Source organism: Drosophila kikkawai, chromosome 2L, assembly GCF_030179895.1.
Source record: "Drosophila kikkawai strain 14028-0561.14 chromosome 2L, DkikHiC1v2, whole genome shotgun sequence".
Lineage (NCBI taxonomy): Eukaryota > Metazoa > Arthropoda > Insecta > Diptera > Drosophilidae > Drosophila > Drosophila kikkawai.
The window spans coordinates 719,283-736,796 of NC_091728.1; the positions used below are offsets into that span (position 1 = coordinate 719,283).

The following is a 17,514-nucleotide window of genomic DNA, read 5'->3' on the forward strand; positions in this document are numbered from 1 at the left end:
ATTCCGCCGCTTGCGATTTTGGCAAACATTATACAGAAAACACACAGCTACACGCCACACTCACAGATAAATTCGGTCAGGGACTATCTTACTGATATCTGCCGGCAGCAATAGGGCATTCCCTGCGATCAGCCATCGATCCAAGACTCTGCTGACTGTTCAAACTATCTATGTTCCCCTGTAACGTGATTAAGTATCTGTATCCATTGCATGACTACTCATAAGATAACTCGCTGGGGGTCTCGCATGAGCATGCATCTTTCGTAATTAGCAGCTAAATATGTGATGATCGAGACAGATAACCCAAATGAATTTCGAAATCTGAGAACCAAAAGGCCAGACAAATAGGACCCGCCCCACACAGCTAGCCCTAAGTTACTAACACCTCTGTGATTACTTATTTAAATACACGTCTCTTCTACAGCTCGAAAGCGCATGCAAATAAGCCATACAAACAACATGTCCCCAACAAGTCAAAGACAACCACCACCACACCACAAGCTCCCAGTACAGCACCTCCCAGTCCCCCCACCACGACCCCTGCCACACCATCTCCGCCGAAACCTCCGGCATATAGCTCCAACCCCTTTCTCAAATCGAAGCTACAGAGCCTGGCCAAGTCGCTGGCTTCCTTTGTGTCGAACAACCAGCCCCAAGGCCCTAGCAGTGCCGTCAGTTACCGCCAGTCTCAGAACCTCACACACTTCCATCGACAGTCCACAGTTCAAGACCCAGTCCCGAATCCAGTCCCAGTCCAAACTCCTCCCCCTGTCCTCCCCCCGCCTTCGACTACGCAAGAGCCTCTGGTGGAGGACAGCCTGAGCAATAGCCAACTGGAGCACGTTGAGACGGTCTTCGATGAGAGCCAAAACATTAACGTTCAGACGGCCGAAGTGCCCAGGAGTCGCTCCTTTGAAACGAGCACCTCGCCCAAGTTCCTGGACTTTATCAATGCCGCCGCCTACGGCACCAGTCCGCGTGGCAATCTGCTGCATTCGGCGCCAGAGAAGCCCTTGAAGACGGCGAGCAGGGAATCAATTCCATATAAGGGCCATGTTTTTGAGTCAAGTGCAGCGGAGCCGGAACAGCGCAAGCGCATTCAGACCTACATCACCTCTGATGTGGCGCCTCAGAGTTTCAGGATCCCGCCAAGCGACGGAGTCACAACGGCGTCGGAGGATATGACCAGCGCTAGTACCACGCGCCCAAATAAACCCATTCAATATAGTCTGCAAAGTGGATCGAGTGGCTTCAGCTTGCGCGTAGAGCAGAGCCAAGGCGAGGCCAACAACTCTGAGCCATCTCTCGGCGTTGTGGAGAAAAAACAGCCAGTTAGTACCACCAGCGCTCCAAGACCTACTCCAACAAGCACCCGAGCTGAGCCATCTGAGGATTATGTGGAGATTGTGCCCACGACATATGCTCCTCCGCTGCGCATTTGGCGTAATGGCAGACCCACCATTCAGCAAGCGTTCTACAGGCCAACGACTAGCCCTGCAACTTCGGTTTCGACTTCAAGTACAACTACGCCGGCTCCTTCCACGTCAACAACTGTCACTGTGGAGACCAGTACCTCCCCCAGGACTACCACCACACCGAAGGCTCAGGGCCCGCCTAGCACCGAGCGTTATATGGCACCGGCGGCGGGCCAGAGCTTCACCGCCCGCGCCAGTTTCCTAAGGGACAGTCTGAACCGGGTGACTGCCAACCCGGCGATGCGCTTTGTCTCTCCGTACAAGAGTCTGGAGAACTTGCTGCAGGAGGACCGCCAGCATCAGCATCACCAATTGCGGACGACATCTAGACCGCGGTACACCAACGCAGCCGCTTTTTCACCCTTCCTCCAGCAGACAACTGCCAAGCCGCCGAAAAATCTCTTTATGACCGCCTCTGGCAGGAACACCAGTCAGGACGTTCTGGCCACAATGGCAACAGGAAACGCCCGTAATTTCAGTGTAAGCGACGCCATCCTCAGCACATTCAGTCCACAGCGACCAGCACCGAGCATGCTGCGAACCACTACCAGTACAACCACGTCCACCACGACCACCGAGCCTCCGCCGCCAGAAGTGACAACCATTGGAAGCAGCACAACAACTGCTTTCGCAGTGGTCGCCTCTTCTCCCATCCGCGTTTCGCCATCTGGGGTGCGTCCACGTGGCCGCTCCCGCTACACGGTAGCCACTCTGAACAGTCTGGTGGACAGCGAGGACGAACCCACGACTTATGCGCCCAGGTTTAAGCTGCCAAGCGGATACGACACAAGCCCGTACCAGAAGCGCAAGCCCCTTCGCGTCCGAGTTATTAGTAACCACCAAAGGACCGTTCTTGGGGCGCCCACTGCGAAGCCGCAGGAAAAGTACGAAGCCTACAAGGCTGCTTTGCAGGCCAAGGACTCCTCCATTTACGGCGCGCCAAGTGTTTCGGCCAAGTCGCTGAAACGTAAGCCTATAGAGAACGAAGCCAGCATTCCGGACGAGCCGCATGCCGAGGCTTTGATCAGCCAGCACCCGTTGGAGGCCAGGCAGCAGAACAGCTTAGAAGAGGCCGGCACGGCGACGGCGTCCAGCTCCACCGAGCACGTCGTGGCCATAACAGATCGCCCAACTGTAAAGTTTCTTTACTCCAATAAATATCGCCAGCAGACGGCAGAACGCACCCTGGCGGAGAGTCTTCAGAACGCTGGCTACATCGCAGCCTCGAACGGACGGGCCCAAAAGTTCCGATCGGCCAACGTGATCGAGCAGCTCAGGCAGTTCCTCGCCGGCAGCGACAGCAGCAGCAATAGCGACGAGAGCGGCACGTCCCAGTTCGTGGACGAGTATTCCCTGCCCGAGATAAAGGCGGCTGTCGATGAGATTAAGCAGCTATACTTGCCAACCGACCGACCATCCACGAAATCGAGCACGACGCCGCGTCCTACCACTACGCCTATTCCTCCACCCCCTCCGCCCTCACCCCGACCCACCGCCACCGGCTCTGTGGCAGCTCCTCAGCGACCAGTGGCCAGCCAATCCAAAGCGAACTCCTTTTCATCCACTCTTACCGATCCCACTACAACCGCAAGAACCTCTCAGAGCTCCCCCGATGTTAGTACCGCTAGAAGCCCCACAGTCTCACCAGTTTCCCTCAACCCGAACCCAAACCCGAACCCGAATCCAAACCCTACCCCTGCCACCGCCACAGCTACACCTTCCATGTTTGCACCGCCCACTGCGCGCGCGTCGAGGGTAAACAGTGTGATAAAGTCGTCGATTGCCGCCGCTGCCGCCCAGGTCGGTCAGTCCGGCGTAGGCCCTAGCCCTGCCGCCTATCAGCCGCAGGTGGCGCCGGGCAAGGCCCACAAATTCCAATTCGGCTTCGCCCCCAACAATAAGAATCAGCACCAACAGCAAGCCAGCAGCAGCAACCCCAATGGCGCCGCAGCCTCAGCTTCAGCCACGGTGAAGTGCTCTGACAGCACGCCGAACGCCAAATGCAACGAGATCCCTTCAAGGTATAGATACCCGTACAGATTCAGATCCTCTAAGCTCGGTCGCTCCCAGCCATCACTCTACTCTCCGTATCCGTATCGCTCTCTCTCTACTATGTTACTTCTCTTTAGCATCACCGTAATTTCGTTTCGAACACAACCAACCATAGCCATAGCCCCCACTGTACTGTATCTCGTACTGCTCCAAAGCTTTCTCTAGTCTCTCATTTTACCACCCACATACCCACCCACCTGTAATCCACGTATCTAGTCACTCCCACTAGGATGGTGTTGATTGTCGGCTTACTACAACGCCCACCGAACAGTATTCGTTCGTAATCTCCACTCTCACTTGAAAATCCCTTCGCTGGCATACTGGCATACTGGCATAGTACAAGGACACACATAAGTGCATACTAAATTCTAGCTGCTGTGTAAAATGTTGCTATAGACTCTGGTATTACCAAACCGTAGACGTTCGTTAACCGATCTAAATTATAAATAAATTGTATTTGAACCGGTGGTGGCCCGTAAAAGTTCTAAAAGTAAATCCCCACAAACTTTCCTTGATCTATATACTCGTTTTTTTCTTTGATTAAAAGTACAAACCGATTGGCGAAATTGAAGTACTGATACTAGCTGTGAGAACTAAGAAGTTTGAGAGGACAAAGCAGACTCAAAGATCCAACAATTAATGCAAAATTTCAGACACTTTTGAAGAACACCTTTTGGAATTGGGCTCAGAACGAAAGCGATTTAAAGACGAAGGCAATTGGAACCAATTATATAAGCACATTTTACCGAGCCTAAAATTAGTAGATGCTTTTGTGTCCCAGACTAAAGCATTATGCTGGTGATAATCGGCCAGAGATTTGTTAGAAATTAACAGGGAATCACAGCTGTCCTGATAAAGCTGTAAACCTTCTCTCAGTGTACTATCCATTGTAAATCTTTCGTCTTCTTCTTAGTGTTCCTGCGGTCTTAACACAAAATTATACACATTATTCGTCTTTTCTCAGCCTGTCAGTCACCGTCAGTCAAGTCAAGTCCCAACACGTGACACACATAAGTATGCTTTAAAACTTTTTGGTTCTCACTGTACAAAAATTGAAAAAAATTAATTGAAATTGTAGGTGGTTTTTTGGGGGGTGAAGGTACTATCACTATTATTATTACTTTTACTTTTACTACTACTATTATTAAGGGAAATCATTGTGAGCGCACCACTAACCACCATTGCGTGATGTGTATAGTATGTAATAATTAATCCTGCATTCATCTGTATCTCTGCCCATTTGTGTAGCACAAACTAGTAAATCTAGTGGCAGCAATTGCAAATTGTATTTGAGTAGAGCCACTCTCTCTCCTTTTACTGACCTCAACCACAGCTATTTTTCCCCAAAGTCCTAAATGAATATATGAAACAAATTGTATTTAGAAACAACAATAGGAACCGGGGCAGTGCTATTTACGCCAACCAGGATCGGGACGTGGTCGCCACACCGAACCGCGGAACGCACCCACCGTAAGCCCTAGGTTTCTTGAGTAACACATGCCGCTGGAATTAAATGAATTCTTCTCTTCAGACGAACCAGGCCCACACTAAAGCCGTCGGGAACCATCGTGTCGAAGGCCCAGGAGTTCGTCGACATATACCGATACCCGCCGAGTCGGCCGGACCCCATTTACCCGCAGCCCACGCCCGACAAGACGGCTGCCAAGTGCCGCAAGGATGTGTGCCTACTGCCGGACTGTTACTGCGGAGGCAGAGACATACCTGGTAAGTGAGAGAGCCCGACCAAATAGACATAGTTTTAATGCAGAAGGTGGCCGAAATAAATGAAATGTAGGGGGGCTGAGCGCCGCGGAGACGCCACAAATCGTGCTGATGACATTTGATGATGCTGTCAACACCATAAACATCGACCTCTACCACGAACTCTTTGATAACAAGTCCCGGAAGAATCCCAACGGCTGCCCCTGGCGCGGCACCTTTTACCTGTCGCACGAATGGACAGACTACGGCATGGTACAGGACCTGTATTCTGAGGGGCATGAAATGGCCTCCCATACCGTTTCGTAAGTTGTGCCGCATCAGTCGAGCCACAGCCTGGCCATCATCATCTGCATAAGTTTTCCACTCGCTTCTGTCTATGTTTATCCTGGTTAAAAGTCTGAGTCGACCTCTGCCTGCCTCTATTCTCTCGACATGTTTTCATCCACATTCCCCATCTGCATTGCTAGGCGATCTGCCGGTCGAGAGCATCCCCCAAATCGTTCTCTTGACCTTTGACGACTCAGTAAACGACTTGAACAAGCAGTTGTACACGGACCTCTTTGAGAAGGGTCGTGTCAACCCCAACGGATGCCCAATCACCGCCACCTTCTACGTCTCCCACGAGTGGACTGACTACAGTCAGGTGCAGAACCTGTACGCCGATGGACACGAAATGGCCTCCCATACAGTTTCGTAAGTAGATGGAGCTCGCCTCGAGATCACGATCCCCGACACAGAAACACAGCAATGACAACAACTAGAAGCAGCACCAAGTCACAGTAGTCAAGTAGCTAGTTAAATCGCCCTCCTCACTGCACTTACGCACCACTTAGGTACCCTAACCCACATCCAAATCAAAATCCATTGCTGAATTAACAGAGACAAAATCGAGAATCGCGTATACTAACCACATTCGTCTACAGTCACAGCTTTGGCGAGCAGTTCTCGCAGAAAAAGTGGACCCGTGAAATAGCAGGACAGCGGGAGATCCTGTCCGCATACGGCGGTGTGAAGCTGTCGGACGTGCGGGGCATGCGCGCACCCTTCCTTTCCGTGGGCGGCAATAAGATGTACAAGATGCTGTACGACTCGAACTTCACCTACGACTCCTCCATGCCCGTCTACGAGAACCGTCCCCCCTCGTGGCCCTACACCCTTGACTACAAGATCTTCCACGACTGCATGATTCCGCCCTGTCCCACCCGATCCTATCCAGGTGTCTGGCAAGTGCCCATGGTCATGTGGCAGGACCTGAATGGGGGTCGTTGTTCAATGGGCGACGCCTGCTCGAACCCCAGCGACGCCGATGGAGTGACCAAAATGATTATGAAAAACTTTGAGCGACATTATACCACAAACAGGTGAGCTCAAGCCTGAGCCCTACATATATGAGAAGTCCTCCTAAACCCAGCACATCTATATTTCATTCACAGAGCACCTTTCGGCCTGTTCTATCACGCCGCCTGGTTCACGCAGCCCCACCACAAGGAGGGATTCATCAAGTTCCTTGACGCCATCAATGCCATGCAGGATGTGTGGATTGTAACCAACTGGCAGGCGCTGCAGTGGGTAAGGGACCCCACGCCGACGTCCCGCATAAACTCCTTCCAGCCATTCCAGTGCGATTACTCGGTGAGTGAATTACAAAGTGGATTTGGAAAGCAGATTGTAACTTCTACTAATTTCCAACTAGGATCGGCCCAAGCGCTGCAACAACCCCAAGGTGTGCAATCTGTGGCACAAGTCCGGCGTCCGCTACATGAAAACGTGCCAGCCCTGTCCCGACATTTATCCCTGGACTGGTAAATCCGGAATCCGATCCTCCCGCATAGACAACGAAAATGTTGAGGAGCCTGCGGCGTAAACTAGAGTCTCGCCTGGACCTTCAGTGGATTAAGACCTTAGGCTAGCAGCAGTGGGCATTGGGACCACAATGCAGTCCCAGATGCTGAACAGTAGCAGCCACTAAATTCATTGTAGCTCGAAATACGGAATTCACTCGTTAAATGTTAAAAATTCCACGTACTTTAATACTTTAGCTAATTTTTCAAGGAACTTGAAGGACAGCAACGATCATAGTTAATTTCTTTTGGAGCATGTTACCACAAATTATTTATTCCCTCTTGTAAACGTATAGCTATCAATACCTATATCTGTACATTCCTATAGATTGCTGCGCATACGGATATTCTTGTAGTTGCACACGCAATCCCAGCAATTGAAGACGTAGAGCAAGGCAATTAGGCGTAAGATTGTAGACTTTTAAGTACTAATAAATTGCGTTTTGGTGCACCGAGTCCAACGATGGGAGGATTTGGCTGCACCAATATCCAAGGTTTCCACGGAACGCATTTAGAGCTAGGCTAATAATATTCGTGTTTAACTTGTGATAAAGAGTTACAGCTGAATTTATGTATTATTAAATGTGCACAACCGGCGCCTTTTCGAGACAACATTTTCCCGTTTTCCACACACACGTACTATCTATATTGTAAAGTTCAAGCCCAAGTTGGATTATTCCCCTGGAACTGGGTGCCTTCAAATAGACAAGTTCTGACTCACCTCTCAATATTCTCTGCTTAAAATCGAAATAAAACGAAGAAAAATTAAAAATAAAAAACCCTTAGCTTCAGAACATTTAGCTTAGACTGGAATGCGCAAGGGATTCCCCATATCCTCGTAATAGAAATACCCATCGGTATCCGAGGGAAGTCAGCAAAGACCAGGAGCCACGTATAGGTAGATAATTAGGTTGAACAATTGCCAATACTTAGCCGTTCTTCAGAAAAAAACAAAAAAACAGTAGGCAATAAACAATAATCGGTTCATTGAAACGACGTGCAAGCAAACCTATCAAGTGTAGTTTACCATCTAAGAATAAATAAATATACGAAAGTATTAAGGGGATTCGAAATGCAATAGTTAGAGACGATAATCGATTAGGAGAAGCATCATATACTATAAGGACATGTAACAATAGAGCTAAGCCATGCACAACAGGGGCAACGACGTAAGAGAAATTTCAAGAAACGAGTGAATTAAGTATTTTCTGCTAATGATTGTACAAAACTATACCTATGTATGAGAGTGTACGTGTGTTTGTAATAAAATGTACCATTTAAAATAACATTACTACGTGTAATTATTCAAAAGGGGGTAAGGCTAAGCTGCAAGGGAAAGCTGCTGCCTACTCAGAGAGAGAGCAGTTTGCTAGAAGGAGATATGAAATATTGGACTTCGTTTGCTAGAAAGAGAAAGTAAATAGCTTCCACAAAGAGATCAGATCTACATAATGGGTTCCCATGTACCAAAATGTTTTAGAAAGTCTTTCCCCCCGAACCCTCTTGATAAGAAATCATTTGTTTTGTAATTTTTGAAATTTATTTTCTTTTTATATTTATTTATTTATCATCAAATATCAATAATTGATGCTCGCTCGGTTGTTGTTGTTGTTATCTGGTGTGTTGCGGTTGCTTCCTCGGTTATTGTTGTTCTGCAGTTCCACATATTATAATTTTAATTAAGATTTATACTTACAAGATAAGTGTATGCAATATATGGTTGTTTTTGTCTCTTTTTTTAGTGTGTGTGTATGTTTTGCTTTTTTTAGGTCTCTCTCTCGTTGAGTGCAAAAATAAAATAAGAAGAAAAAACCTTAATCGTCGTTCATAATTAGTCGCAGCATCTTGTACGTGTCGTCTCAGCTCAATTACACATTAAAAATTGATTTAATTAAAAAGTTATATATATTTTTGTCGCTCAAGTGTGTGTATAAGGGAGTTTCTGATTAAAAAAACACATACAATTGGGACACTTTTTACTAATTACAAAATTAAAAATTATACAAATTACACGCAGCTTGCCAGGGGAGGACACACAGAGACAGGACAGAGAGAGTAAATACAACATAGTGAGGAGGTTATGAGAGAATACATAATGTGTGTGTGTGCCTTCCTTAATATATGTTTGTATATGTTTAGGTGTATATTAAAAACGTTAAGCAATGCGAGAGCCATTTTGTAAAGATTATATAAATTATGTACAGGTATCGTATATATTAAGAGACGTTGTATCTGTGTGTGTGTGTGGAAACCCAATTAGTATCTTCCGTGTCTCTATTATTAAAACATTTCTTGTGGTTGCAATAATTTAAACGATTAAGCCGGATGCAGCAGCAATCCTTCCTCAATTATTCTCGGTTACAATTAAATTATAAGCGCTTTCTTTAAATTATGTTTCGTAATTTTATAAATATATTCTTCAGGGGCAGGAAAAGTGATGTGAAAACGAGTTCCAGATTTTAAGCAGCAGTTCTGAAACTCGTTAACCCAGATCATCAACGAAGGCAGCACCTATCCTGCCTCCCCACAGGGCCAGACGTTTGTTGCAGCAGGTGTCCAAGCCCAGCAGAAGGGGATGGTGTGCGTTCGCTGCCCAGTTCTCCTCTCTCCTCGCCCCCTCGCTCTCTATTTATATATATAGTTTAGTTTATATATCATGATTCCTTAGACTTTACACAACTTTAAGCTTAAGGGTTCCTTCCAACTCCTAGTGGTAACAGTTTCGCCTCGACCGCGTTTGCATCTTGATCATCTTCTGCATATTTTCCTTTATCTTCACCTCTTTGTTTTTTCTTTTGTTATTTTCATTGACTTTTTGCTTCGTTTGTTGTCGTCCAGTTGTGGCTCCTCCTCCTCCTGGTTTCAGAGAAGGCGCCGCCGCCTCATCCTGCTAGCGCTGGCGCTCGGATCTGCGCAATACTCATTCATTCCGCTCCTCGGCACCTGACTCGCTGCCAGCCGATAGATTCAGCGTGCTGGCATCCGCCGAGGAGCGAGTGTGGCGAGTCGATCTCAGCTCGCGTCGCTTCTCAGGCGGTTGTCCCTCCACCGCTGAACCAGGTGCCGCTGCTGCCTGCTCGTTGCCCGAGGACCGCGGACGCTTCAGGCGGTTTGAGGAACGACGATTCTCTTCGGCGGCGGCTGCAGCGGCGGCGGCGGCAGCCGCTGAACTCGTTGAGGAACCGCTCAGATTGGCCACTGCCCCGGCTCCCGCGGTGTCCAGATCCTCCACGCTACCGCCATGGCTGCTGCCTGGAGCAGGAGCAGAAGCCGCTGCCGAAGGCTTCTTGAGTATGGGTTGTATGATCAGTTCGTCGGCCTCCTCGTATGGCGGAGGCAGTTTGGCCGCATCTGCCGCATTCGTGATGGTCAGGGAGATGCGCGACTCGGAGCGCTCGGAACGCTCGCTGCTGGTGCTCGCTCCGCTGCTTATCGGCGGCGCTATGGTTATCGTTGTCTGACTTGGCAGATTGGCGGCCAAGCCGGCAGCAGAAGAGCTGCCCGATCCCCCGGAGGCATTCAGCGGCGTCAGGGTTACCTTGTCTTGTTGGTGGTCCCCTCCAGACAGGGGTGCCGGGGTCGAGCTGCTGGAGCTACTTCCGCCCCGCAGACTCTTCTCGATGCTGCTCATGCTGGCTCCCAGGTTGAGAGGCAGTCCGGCAGCCATGGCTGCAGCGGCCAGCTCCTCCTTGGTGGGATGCATTTCACTGCGCGATCGCTTGGACTTTTGCTGCTGCTGCTGCTGGTGCTGTTGCTCGGCATCCAGGGCGGCAGCGTAGGCGGCCGCCGCGGCATTCGCCGAACTGGAGGCGGAAGACGATGCCGAGGACGTGGGTATCAACGAGATGCCCGATCCCAGGCCCAGAGTCTTGGTATAGTAATCCATTTGCTGTTTGAAGGCGTCCTGTTCGCGCTGTCGCTTCGATGAAGAGCTGCTGCCCGACGAACCGCCTCCTCCACTTGATCCTCCGGCTGAGCCTCCTGTGAGTCCCGCCAAACTGGCCAGAGAGCCAGGACCACTCAGCGGCAGGGATCCTCCGGCAGCGGCCATTGCTTGGGCGGCCATTTCGGCCAGGAAGGCCTGTGAAAAGTCACTGGACATGCCCGGGATTTGTGGCAGTTGGGCTGCCGCCGCGGCAGCTGCCGCTGCTGCTGCTGCAGCAGCTGCCGACGCCGATGACGACGATTTGGAGTTCTTGCTGGAGGCTGAGGATGACCCGCCAGCATTGGAGCTGGATGATGTCGAGGGCATTTTGCCCTGCGAGAATGCCTGCAGGGCGGCCAAATCCGTGGGCAGGGCACCGCGTGCGAGGCTCTCGAACCACTTTTGCTGCTCCTTGGCCTGGGCATTCGCCTCGTTCACCTGCTGCTGGCTGCTGCTGCTGCTGCTCCTCTTGCTGCCGCTGCTGGCGGCACTGCTCGAGGAAGCGCCGCCCGCGGTACCCGGCAGCGGTGGCATGCCCAAGGAGCTCATGAGGCGCGTGGCTTGTGCCAAGTCCATGTTGCTCATCCGGCTCAGCGACTCGAGCAAGTGGGGATCCGCACCTGGCATAAGCAGGCTGCTCAACTGCGCCATGTCCGCCGCTGTGGGCGTCGTCTGGGCTTGGCTTCTGCTGCTCGACGACTGCCTACCCCGGCCCGACGATGAGGACGAAGGTGTGGTTACTGTGCTGGCACCGCCGCCGCCCATGCTGGCCATGGCATTCATGAGGCTGGCCGCGGCCGAGGCTGAGGCCGAGGCATTCCTCGACTGGCTCGACTTGGACGACTGCGACTGGTGAGACTTGGACTGCGTGGAGCTGGTGTTGGAGGCAGACGAAGTGGCGCCACCGTTCAGCAGGTTATACTGCTGCGCCAGCTGGTCGTAGGCGGAGCCCAGACCGCTGGAGCCCAGGGAGTACGGATTGAGTCCGCCCAGGCCCATGGGTGGGTACAGCAGCGAGGGATTGGGGAAAAGGAACGGGAAGCCGGCGGCCAGTTGCTGCGATGCAGATGCGGCTGCATTCTTGCCTCCGCCTCCACCGCCGCCGTTACCGCCTCCTCCCGATGATCCGCCACCGCTACTGGCACTTATGGCCGCCGCCAGCTGAGCAGCTTCATTTTGCGCCTGCTGCTGGGCAGCTGCCGCTGCCGCTGCCTGCTGCTGCTGCTGTTGTTGCTGCTGCTGCTGTTGCTTCTTCTTGCTGGCCGAGGAGGATGAGGCGGCCGACGACGACTGCCCTTGACTCTTGCCGGAACCCGCTCCGCCGGCTGAACCCGTCAAACCGCCAAGAGTTGGCCCGGCAGCAGCCATGAGCGCAGCCAGCGACTGGGTGTCCATCCCAGCTAAGTTGCCCAAACCTCCCATGCCCGCCAGACTGGCGAACAGGTTCATGTTGTTCAGGTTGCCGAGTCCCGGGATATTGCCCATGCCGGGCATGCCGCCAAAGGACATGGACAGCAACGGGTTCTTGGGATCGAAGGCAGCCAGTGGATTCTTCGGATCAAAGGCGCCCAGTCCCGGAAGATTGGCCAACAGGCTGGGATTCAGGCCAGCCAGCGAGCCAAATTGTAGGGCCGCCTGATCTAGAGCCGCGGCAGCTGCCGTTTGCTGGTTTCGTGACGACTTCTTTGATGATCCTCCTCCCGCCGGCGACTGAGCGGCGGCGGAAGATTGCTGCTGCTGTTGCTGCTGTTGGGTATGCGACGAGGAGGAGGCGTTACTCGAGTTGGACGAGGGGCGACCGCCATGGGACTTGACCGCCGGCGAACCGTAGCTACTGTCCATGGAAGAGGATGCGGGCTTGGGCGAGGGTGCCGACATGGGATTCTGCATCTGCTCCAGCCACTTGGGATCCACCTCATAGTTGGGATTCTCCGTGAGCCTGAAAGGTGGGTTAAGAGTTAAGCGACTATGCCTACAGGTTGGCTTTCCTAGACTCACCATTGCATGAGGCGCTTGAGCTGCGGCGCCTTGTTGCCGCCCAAACGCTTGCCCGTCTGCTTGTTGATCACGGGCACGGGCTCCTCTCCCGTTAGATTCTGTGGCCCAGCGGCCATTGAGTGTTGCTGCTGCTGCTGTTGTTGCTGCTGCTGTTGTTGTTTCTGCATCTGCGAGGCACTCGAGCTGCTCTGCTGACGATTGGAGCGCCGACTGTTCGAGCCACTTGCTCCACCACCGCCGCCGCCGCCGACGTAGTCAATGCTGAGCTGGTCGCCCAGGGGACTGGTCATGTCCGACAGCCACTTGTTTACCTTTACGTCGTGCGGCGAGTTGGTGGCGGCTGCGGAGGAGAACTTGGGACTGAGCTTCATGGCCTGCTCCATTTCGGCCAGCATATTCTCGTAGGCCTTGCGCTGGGCGGGCGGCAGGAACTGCATCATCTTCTGTTGTTGCTTGAGGAACGTCTGCGGATCGGTGGCCATGGTCTGGGCCAGCAGGGCGTTTAAGCTGTCCTTGGAGGAGAGGCCGCCCATGGCCATGTTCTGCAGGGCGCTCAGGCCGCTGCCGCCGCCGCTGCTGCTGCCGCTGGCCGATGAGCTTCCGCCGGCGCCGGTTCCGCCGCTTTTGGATTCTGCAAAGAAAGATGGAAATAGACACTCGAGATTAGTCAAGAACTCTTTGGGAAGGGCTGCCCGTCCTCGGGCGGCGGGGTTAGTAAAAAGTAAAAGCGCAGAGACTCCAACTCACTTCCGGGCACTGTGGTCACAGTGATGGTGAATGGTTTCTGATTCAATTGCTGCTGGCTCGCCGAGGACTGCAGATTGGCCGGCGTCACCGAGACGCTGGGCGGTATCTGTGGCTTCTTCGACGACGAAGACGACGAGGGCAGCGAGGGATCGGGGAAGGTCTTCTGCTCCTTGGCAGCCGATAAGCCCAGCACAATCTCGTCTAGCTTCTTGCGCTTCTTCTCCTTGCCAATCACGGGTTCTTCGATGGTCTAAAGTAAGGAAAGAAAAGAAAAGAGGAAAAAGAGTGTTAAATCAAAGTTTTCCCATTTTTAACTTTATTGCAAACAAATAAAGTACATTTTTTAAGCTTTACTTACACAATTGTTCTTCTTCATGAGCTTGTTGAGCGTGTCATCCAGCTTGCTCTTGCTGCCGCCCATCGAAGGGAAGGCGGAGCTCAGAGCCGCATGCACACTGGACTTCTTGGAGGGCATGGAGAAGTCCTGCACCTCACTCAAGTCAATGGCTCCGGCACTGGAGGCCGACTTTAGCATCTCCGTCATGTTCATCTTGGGCAGGCTGCTGCGGGTAAAAGGTTTACAGAAATTAATATGACTTCTTGGCCAGCATCTCCTAGCGTGACATGACACCCACCTTGAGGATAAATCCATGGGTGCGCCCATCGAGGGCGGTGGCGTCTTAAGCGCCGGCACAGCTGGCTTGCTAAACTGTCCCGAGGATTGGCGCGACAGCGAGGCATGTTGGTGCGCCGGCGGCGGTTGCATGCCACTCAGGGCAGCCGAAGAAGAGCTGCCGCCGCGTCCGCGACCAGAGGAACCGCCTCCAGTCAAGGCCTCCATATTGGCAATCTCACTCTCCCAGTCCTTGGGAGCCACTGAAAAAGAAAGAAACATTATATATCCCTATTCGATGATCACATTCCCGGCAGCACACTTACTTGTCGAGCTGTTGAGCAAAGCGTGGAGCTTAGCCCTTTCCGTTTCCACATCGATGGCAATGTGTCGCTTGCGCTTCTTGCCCACTCCCGACCCGCCACCGGCATTGGGCACATTTAGGCCACCACCGAGGCCGGCTGACGAGGCCGATGAGACGCCACTTGCCGCACTCAGCGACATACCCGGCAGCAACGAGGACAATGAGGTGGCATTGCCACCGGCTGCGGCTGCTGCCACGGCAGCAGCCACTGCAGCATTGATGCTGTTGGCATCCAAACCGGGCAAAGTGGGTGTGGACTTCGACTGGCTGCCAGCCCCCTGGGAGGCGGCGGAGGAAGATGCCGAACTAGCGGCCACCTGTTGCATCTGCGAAGCCTGCAGATGCTTCGTTACACCCTGATCGGTGGTGATTGTAATTACATCGGGGGTTGTCGAGCGACGCTCCAGGCTGCTCAGATGGGGAATGGACTCATGGAGGGCGATACTCAGGTCTGTGACGCCTGCCTTGCAACCGGCAAAGGCACTGTACTTGATGTCCACCGGCCACTTGCCACCCTCCACACAGGCCACAATGTGGGCAATGCGGCGTTCCAGGGCAAAGTCCTTGAACCAGCGGATCATGCACATCTCCAGCTTGGGCTTCTCCAACTTTTGTTGCTTTACGGCCGCCGGTTGGATGACCTCCAGATCGGGGAAGCGGGCCTTGAGCTCGGCCGCCTGCTTCTTGCACTCCTCCTCGACAGCCTTCTCCTTCTCCTTCATCACCTCGTCGTCATCGGGATCGGTGGGTCCAGCCACCAAATCAAGAATCTCCTGATCGTTGGCTGGCTTTTTCTTGGGAGAAACAACTGTCTCGGCTTCTGATGCTGCTGATTCAGGTTTCTCCTCCTTGTCCTTGCCCTTTGTGTCTGCCTCCTTGGAGTCTTCTTTAGATTCTTCTTCTGGCTTCTCTTCGTCAGTCTTTGTCGCACCCTTGTCTGCTTCGGCTTCCTTTTCCGGGGATTCCTCCGATTTCTCAGTTGACTCCGTCTCTTCCACTTTAGTGGCGGCTTCGTCAACGTCCATTTTAGAGGTCTCTTCGTCAGCAGGAGCAGCTTCTGCTGGCTTCTCCTCTCCCGAAGATTTCTTCTCCTCGGTTTCAGCAGTCGGTTTCTCGGGGGAGACAACTGTGGCTTCCTCGTCCTTCTTTTCGCCATTTTCAGATATGGCTGGCTGCTCCTCCTCAACCTCCATTTTGTCGTCGCTGGTCTTGGGTTCTCCCTCGGCCTCTGAATCAATCTTCTTGTCAGCCTCAGCAGTGGCCAGCACAGGCACTTTGTCGGCTTCAGCTTCATCTTCTTTATCAGAGACTTCGGCTTTGACTTGCTCCTCCTCTTCCTTGACGACCTTGTCCGCCGCCTGCTCTTCAGCTTCAGTTTCAATCTTTGCCGGCTCTTCATTCTCCTCCTGCGACTTCTTCTCGGCATCTTCCGCGTCCTTTTTCTCAGGACTTGCTTCAGCCTTAACCTCATCCTTCAGGGGAGTAGTAGCCGGGGTGGCCTCCTTCTTGATGACACTATCATCGGTCATGAGTTCATCGTCAAGATCTATCACCTCGTTCTTGACTGCTGCAGTCTTCTCTGCTGCTGCTACTGCTGCTGCCTTCTCTGCGGCGGCCGCCTTTTCAGCTGCTGCCAACTTCTCTGCCTTTTCGGCATTGAAAGCTTCCAGCTTGATGGTACGCTGGATTTGTGCCTCCAGTTCGCGGATGAAACGCCTCTCCGATTCGCCAAAACTAAAGTTTGGATCGTTGAAGATGAAGGTTTCAGAGCGATAGAGTCCGTGCTTGAGGACAGCTGTGATTAGTTCCTTGTCGTGGCGTCCTGCCTCCCACCAGTCGGGAGTATCCGCATTCATGGTGCACAGTTTGAGGCGCTCCTCAAGGTGGGGATTTCGTGCCACTTCCCTCAGCTTGGCCAACAATTCCAGGCGATCCAATATGAGCTTGGCGTGCTCCTTATCAATCTCCTCAATGATTCCCTCTAGACCGCGCTCTGACTCCGCAAGCTTCATGCCCGCCTGTCGCTTGCACATGGCCACAAAGACCTTGTAGTAGTCTGTCAAGGTTTCGTCGCTCTTTCGCTCCAAGTGAGCCATCTGCTTGAACTTGGTCCAGTCGGGACTGCCGCCGCCGCCAGAGACACCGCCCATGGTGGACTGATGCAAGTCAATGCCGTAGCCAGTGAGAACACGGAGGAATTCGTACTCCTCGCGACGATTCCACTTCTTGGGTATGAGCTGCAGGCGCTGGGACTCGCGCTCCTTGGCCGCCAGCTCCATCTTGCCCTGCCGCTCCATTTTCTGCAAGAAGAGCGAATAAATTGGATGGCAAATTAGTAAAAAATATAAATAATTGGATTAGCGAAAGTTTATCTTTTGATGAAGGTGTCAATTGATAGTTATTTGTGTTTGGCTAGGTGAGACATCATCATTGTACATATATGTTTCGTATTAGTGTTGATTGGAGATTGGGATTCGAATAGGTAGATAACTTTATAGGTCTCTTGTAAGTCACCCATTTACGAAATATTAAAATACTTTACTTGCTACTACATATGCATGACTCAATAGATTACGCTGATGCCTGATCCGTTCACAATAACAATTCCCAGTAAATTAACTTTAAGACCAGAGATAAGATAATTCCAACAAACTACGTCGCACACCAAGTGCTTTTTTTTTTTATCAATAGTACTCCAAAAAACAATATAAGATATTATAGGAAAAAACATGAAATAGGTCAGTTAATATATAGTTAAGGGACCTTCAGCTACCTAT

The 17,514-nt window shown here is 51.9% G+C and overlaps 2 protein-coding genes across 20 annotated transcripts in view; one reads left to right on the forward strand and one right to left on the reverse strand.

Moving 5' to 3' along the window:
* Nucleotides 1–8,051, forward strand: part of Cda5 (Chitin deacetylase-like 5) — a 36,666-nt gene extending 28,615 nt beyond the window's left edge. For 4 of the 9 annotated variants that reach the window (XM_070286492.1, XM_041775857.2, XM_070286503.1 and 1 more), the window contains 7 exons: nucleotides 425–3,496; nucleotides 4,911–4,997; nucleotides 5,059–5,252; nucleotides 5,717–5,942; nucleotides 6,173–6,610; nucleotides 6,683–6,881; nucleotides 6,943–8,051. In XM_070286492.1, coding sequence (XP_070142593.1) covers nucleotides 425–3,496; nucleotides 4,911–4,997; nucleotides 5,059–5,252; nucleotides 5,717–5,942; nucleotides 6,173–6,610; nucleotides 6,683–6,881; nucleotides 6,943–7,113 — 4,387 coding nt within the window. In that variant the 3' untranslated portion in view covers nucleotides 7,114–8,051. Of the gene's footprint in view, nucleotides 1–424; nucleotides 3,497–4,910; nucleotides 4,998–5,058; nucleotides 5,253–5,322; nucleotides 5,552–5,716; nucleotides 5,943–6,172; nucleotides 6,611–6,682; nucleotides 6,882–6,942 lie in introns of those variants that run through there. The other 5 variants (XM_017166345.3, XM_070286518.1, XM_070286520.1 and 2 more) reach the window with 2 other exon arrangements.
* A 925-nt stretch (nucleotides 8,052–8,976) lies between these two features.
* The window catches only part of kis (chromodomain helicase DNA binding protein kismet), a 45,592-nt gene continuing 37,054 nt past the window's right edge, over nucleotides 8,977–17,514 (reverse strand). For 6 of the 11 annotated variants that reach the window (XM_070287639.1, XM_017166265.3, XM_017166264.3 and 3 more), the window contains 6 exons: nucleotides 14,700–17,037; nucleotides 14,396–14,636; nucleotides 14,119–14,323; nucleotides 13,761–14,010; nucleotides 13,014–13,644; nucleotides 8,977–12,954 (listed from right to left, as the gene is read on the reverse strand). In XM_070287639.1, the coding sequence (XP_070143740.1) occupies nucleotides 10,011–12,954; nucleotides 13,014–13,644; nucleotides 13,761–14,010; nucleotides 14,119–14,323; nucleotides 14,396–14,636; nucleotides 14,700–17,037 (6,609 nt within the window). In that variant the 3' untranslated portion in view covers nucleotides 8,977–10,010. The remainder of the gene's footprint in view (nucleotides 12,955–13,013; nucleotides 13,645–13,760; nucleotides 14,011–14,118; nucleotides 14,324–14,395; nucleotides 14,637–14,699; nucleotides 17,038–17,514) is intronic. The other 5 variants (XM_017166270.3, XM_017166268.3, XM_017166267.3 and 2 more) reach the window with 1 other exon arrangement.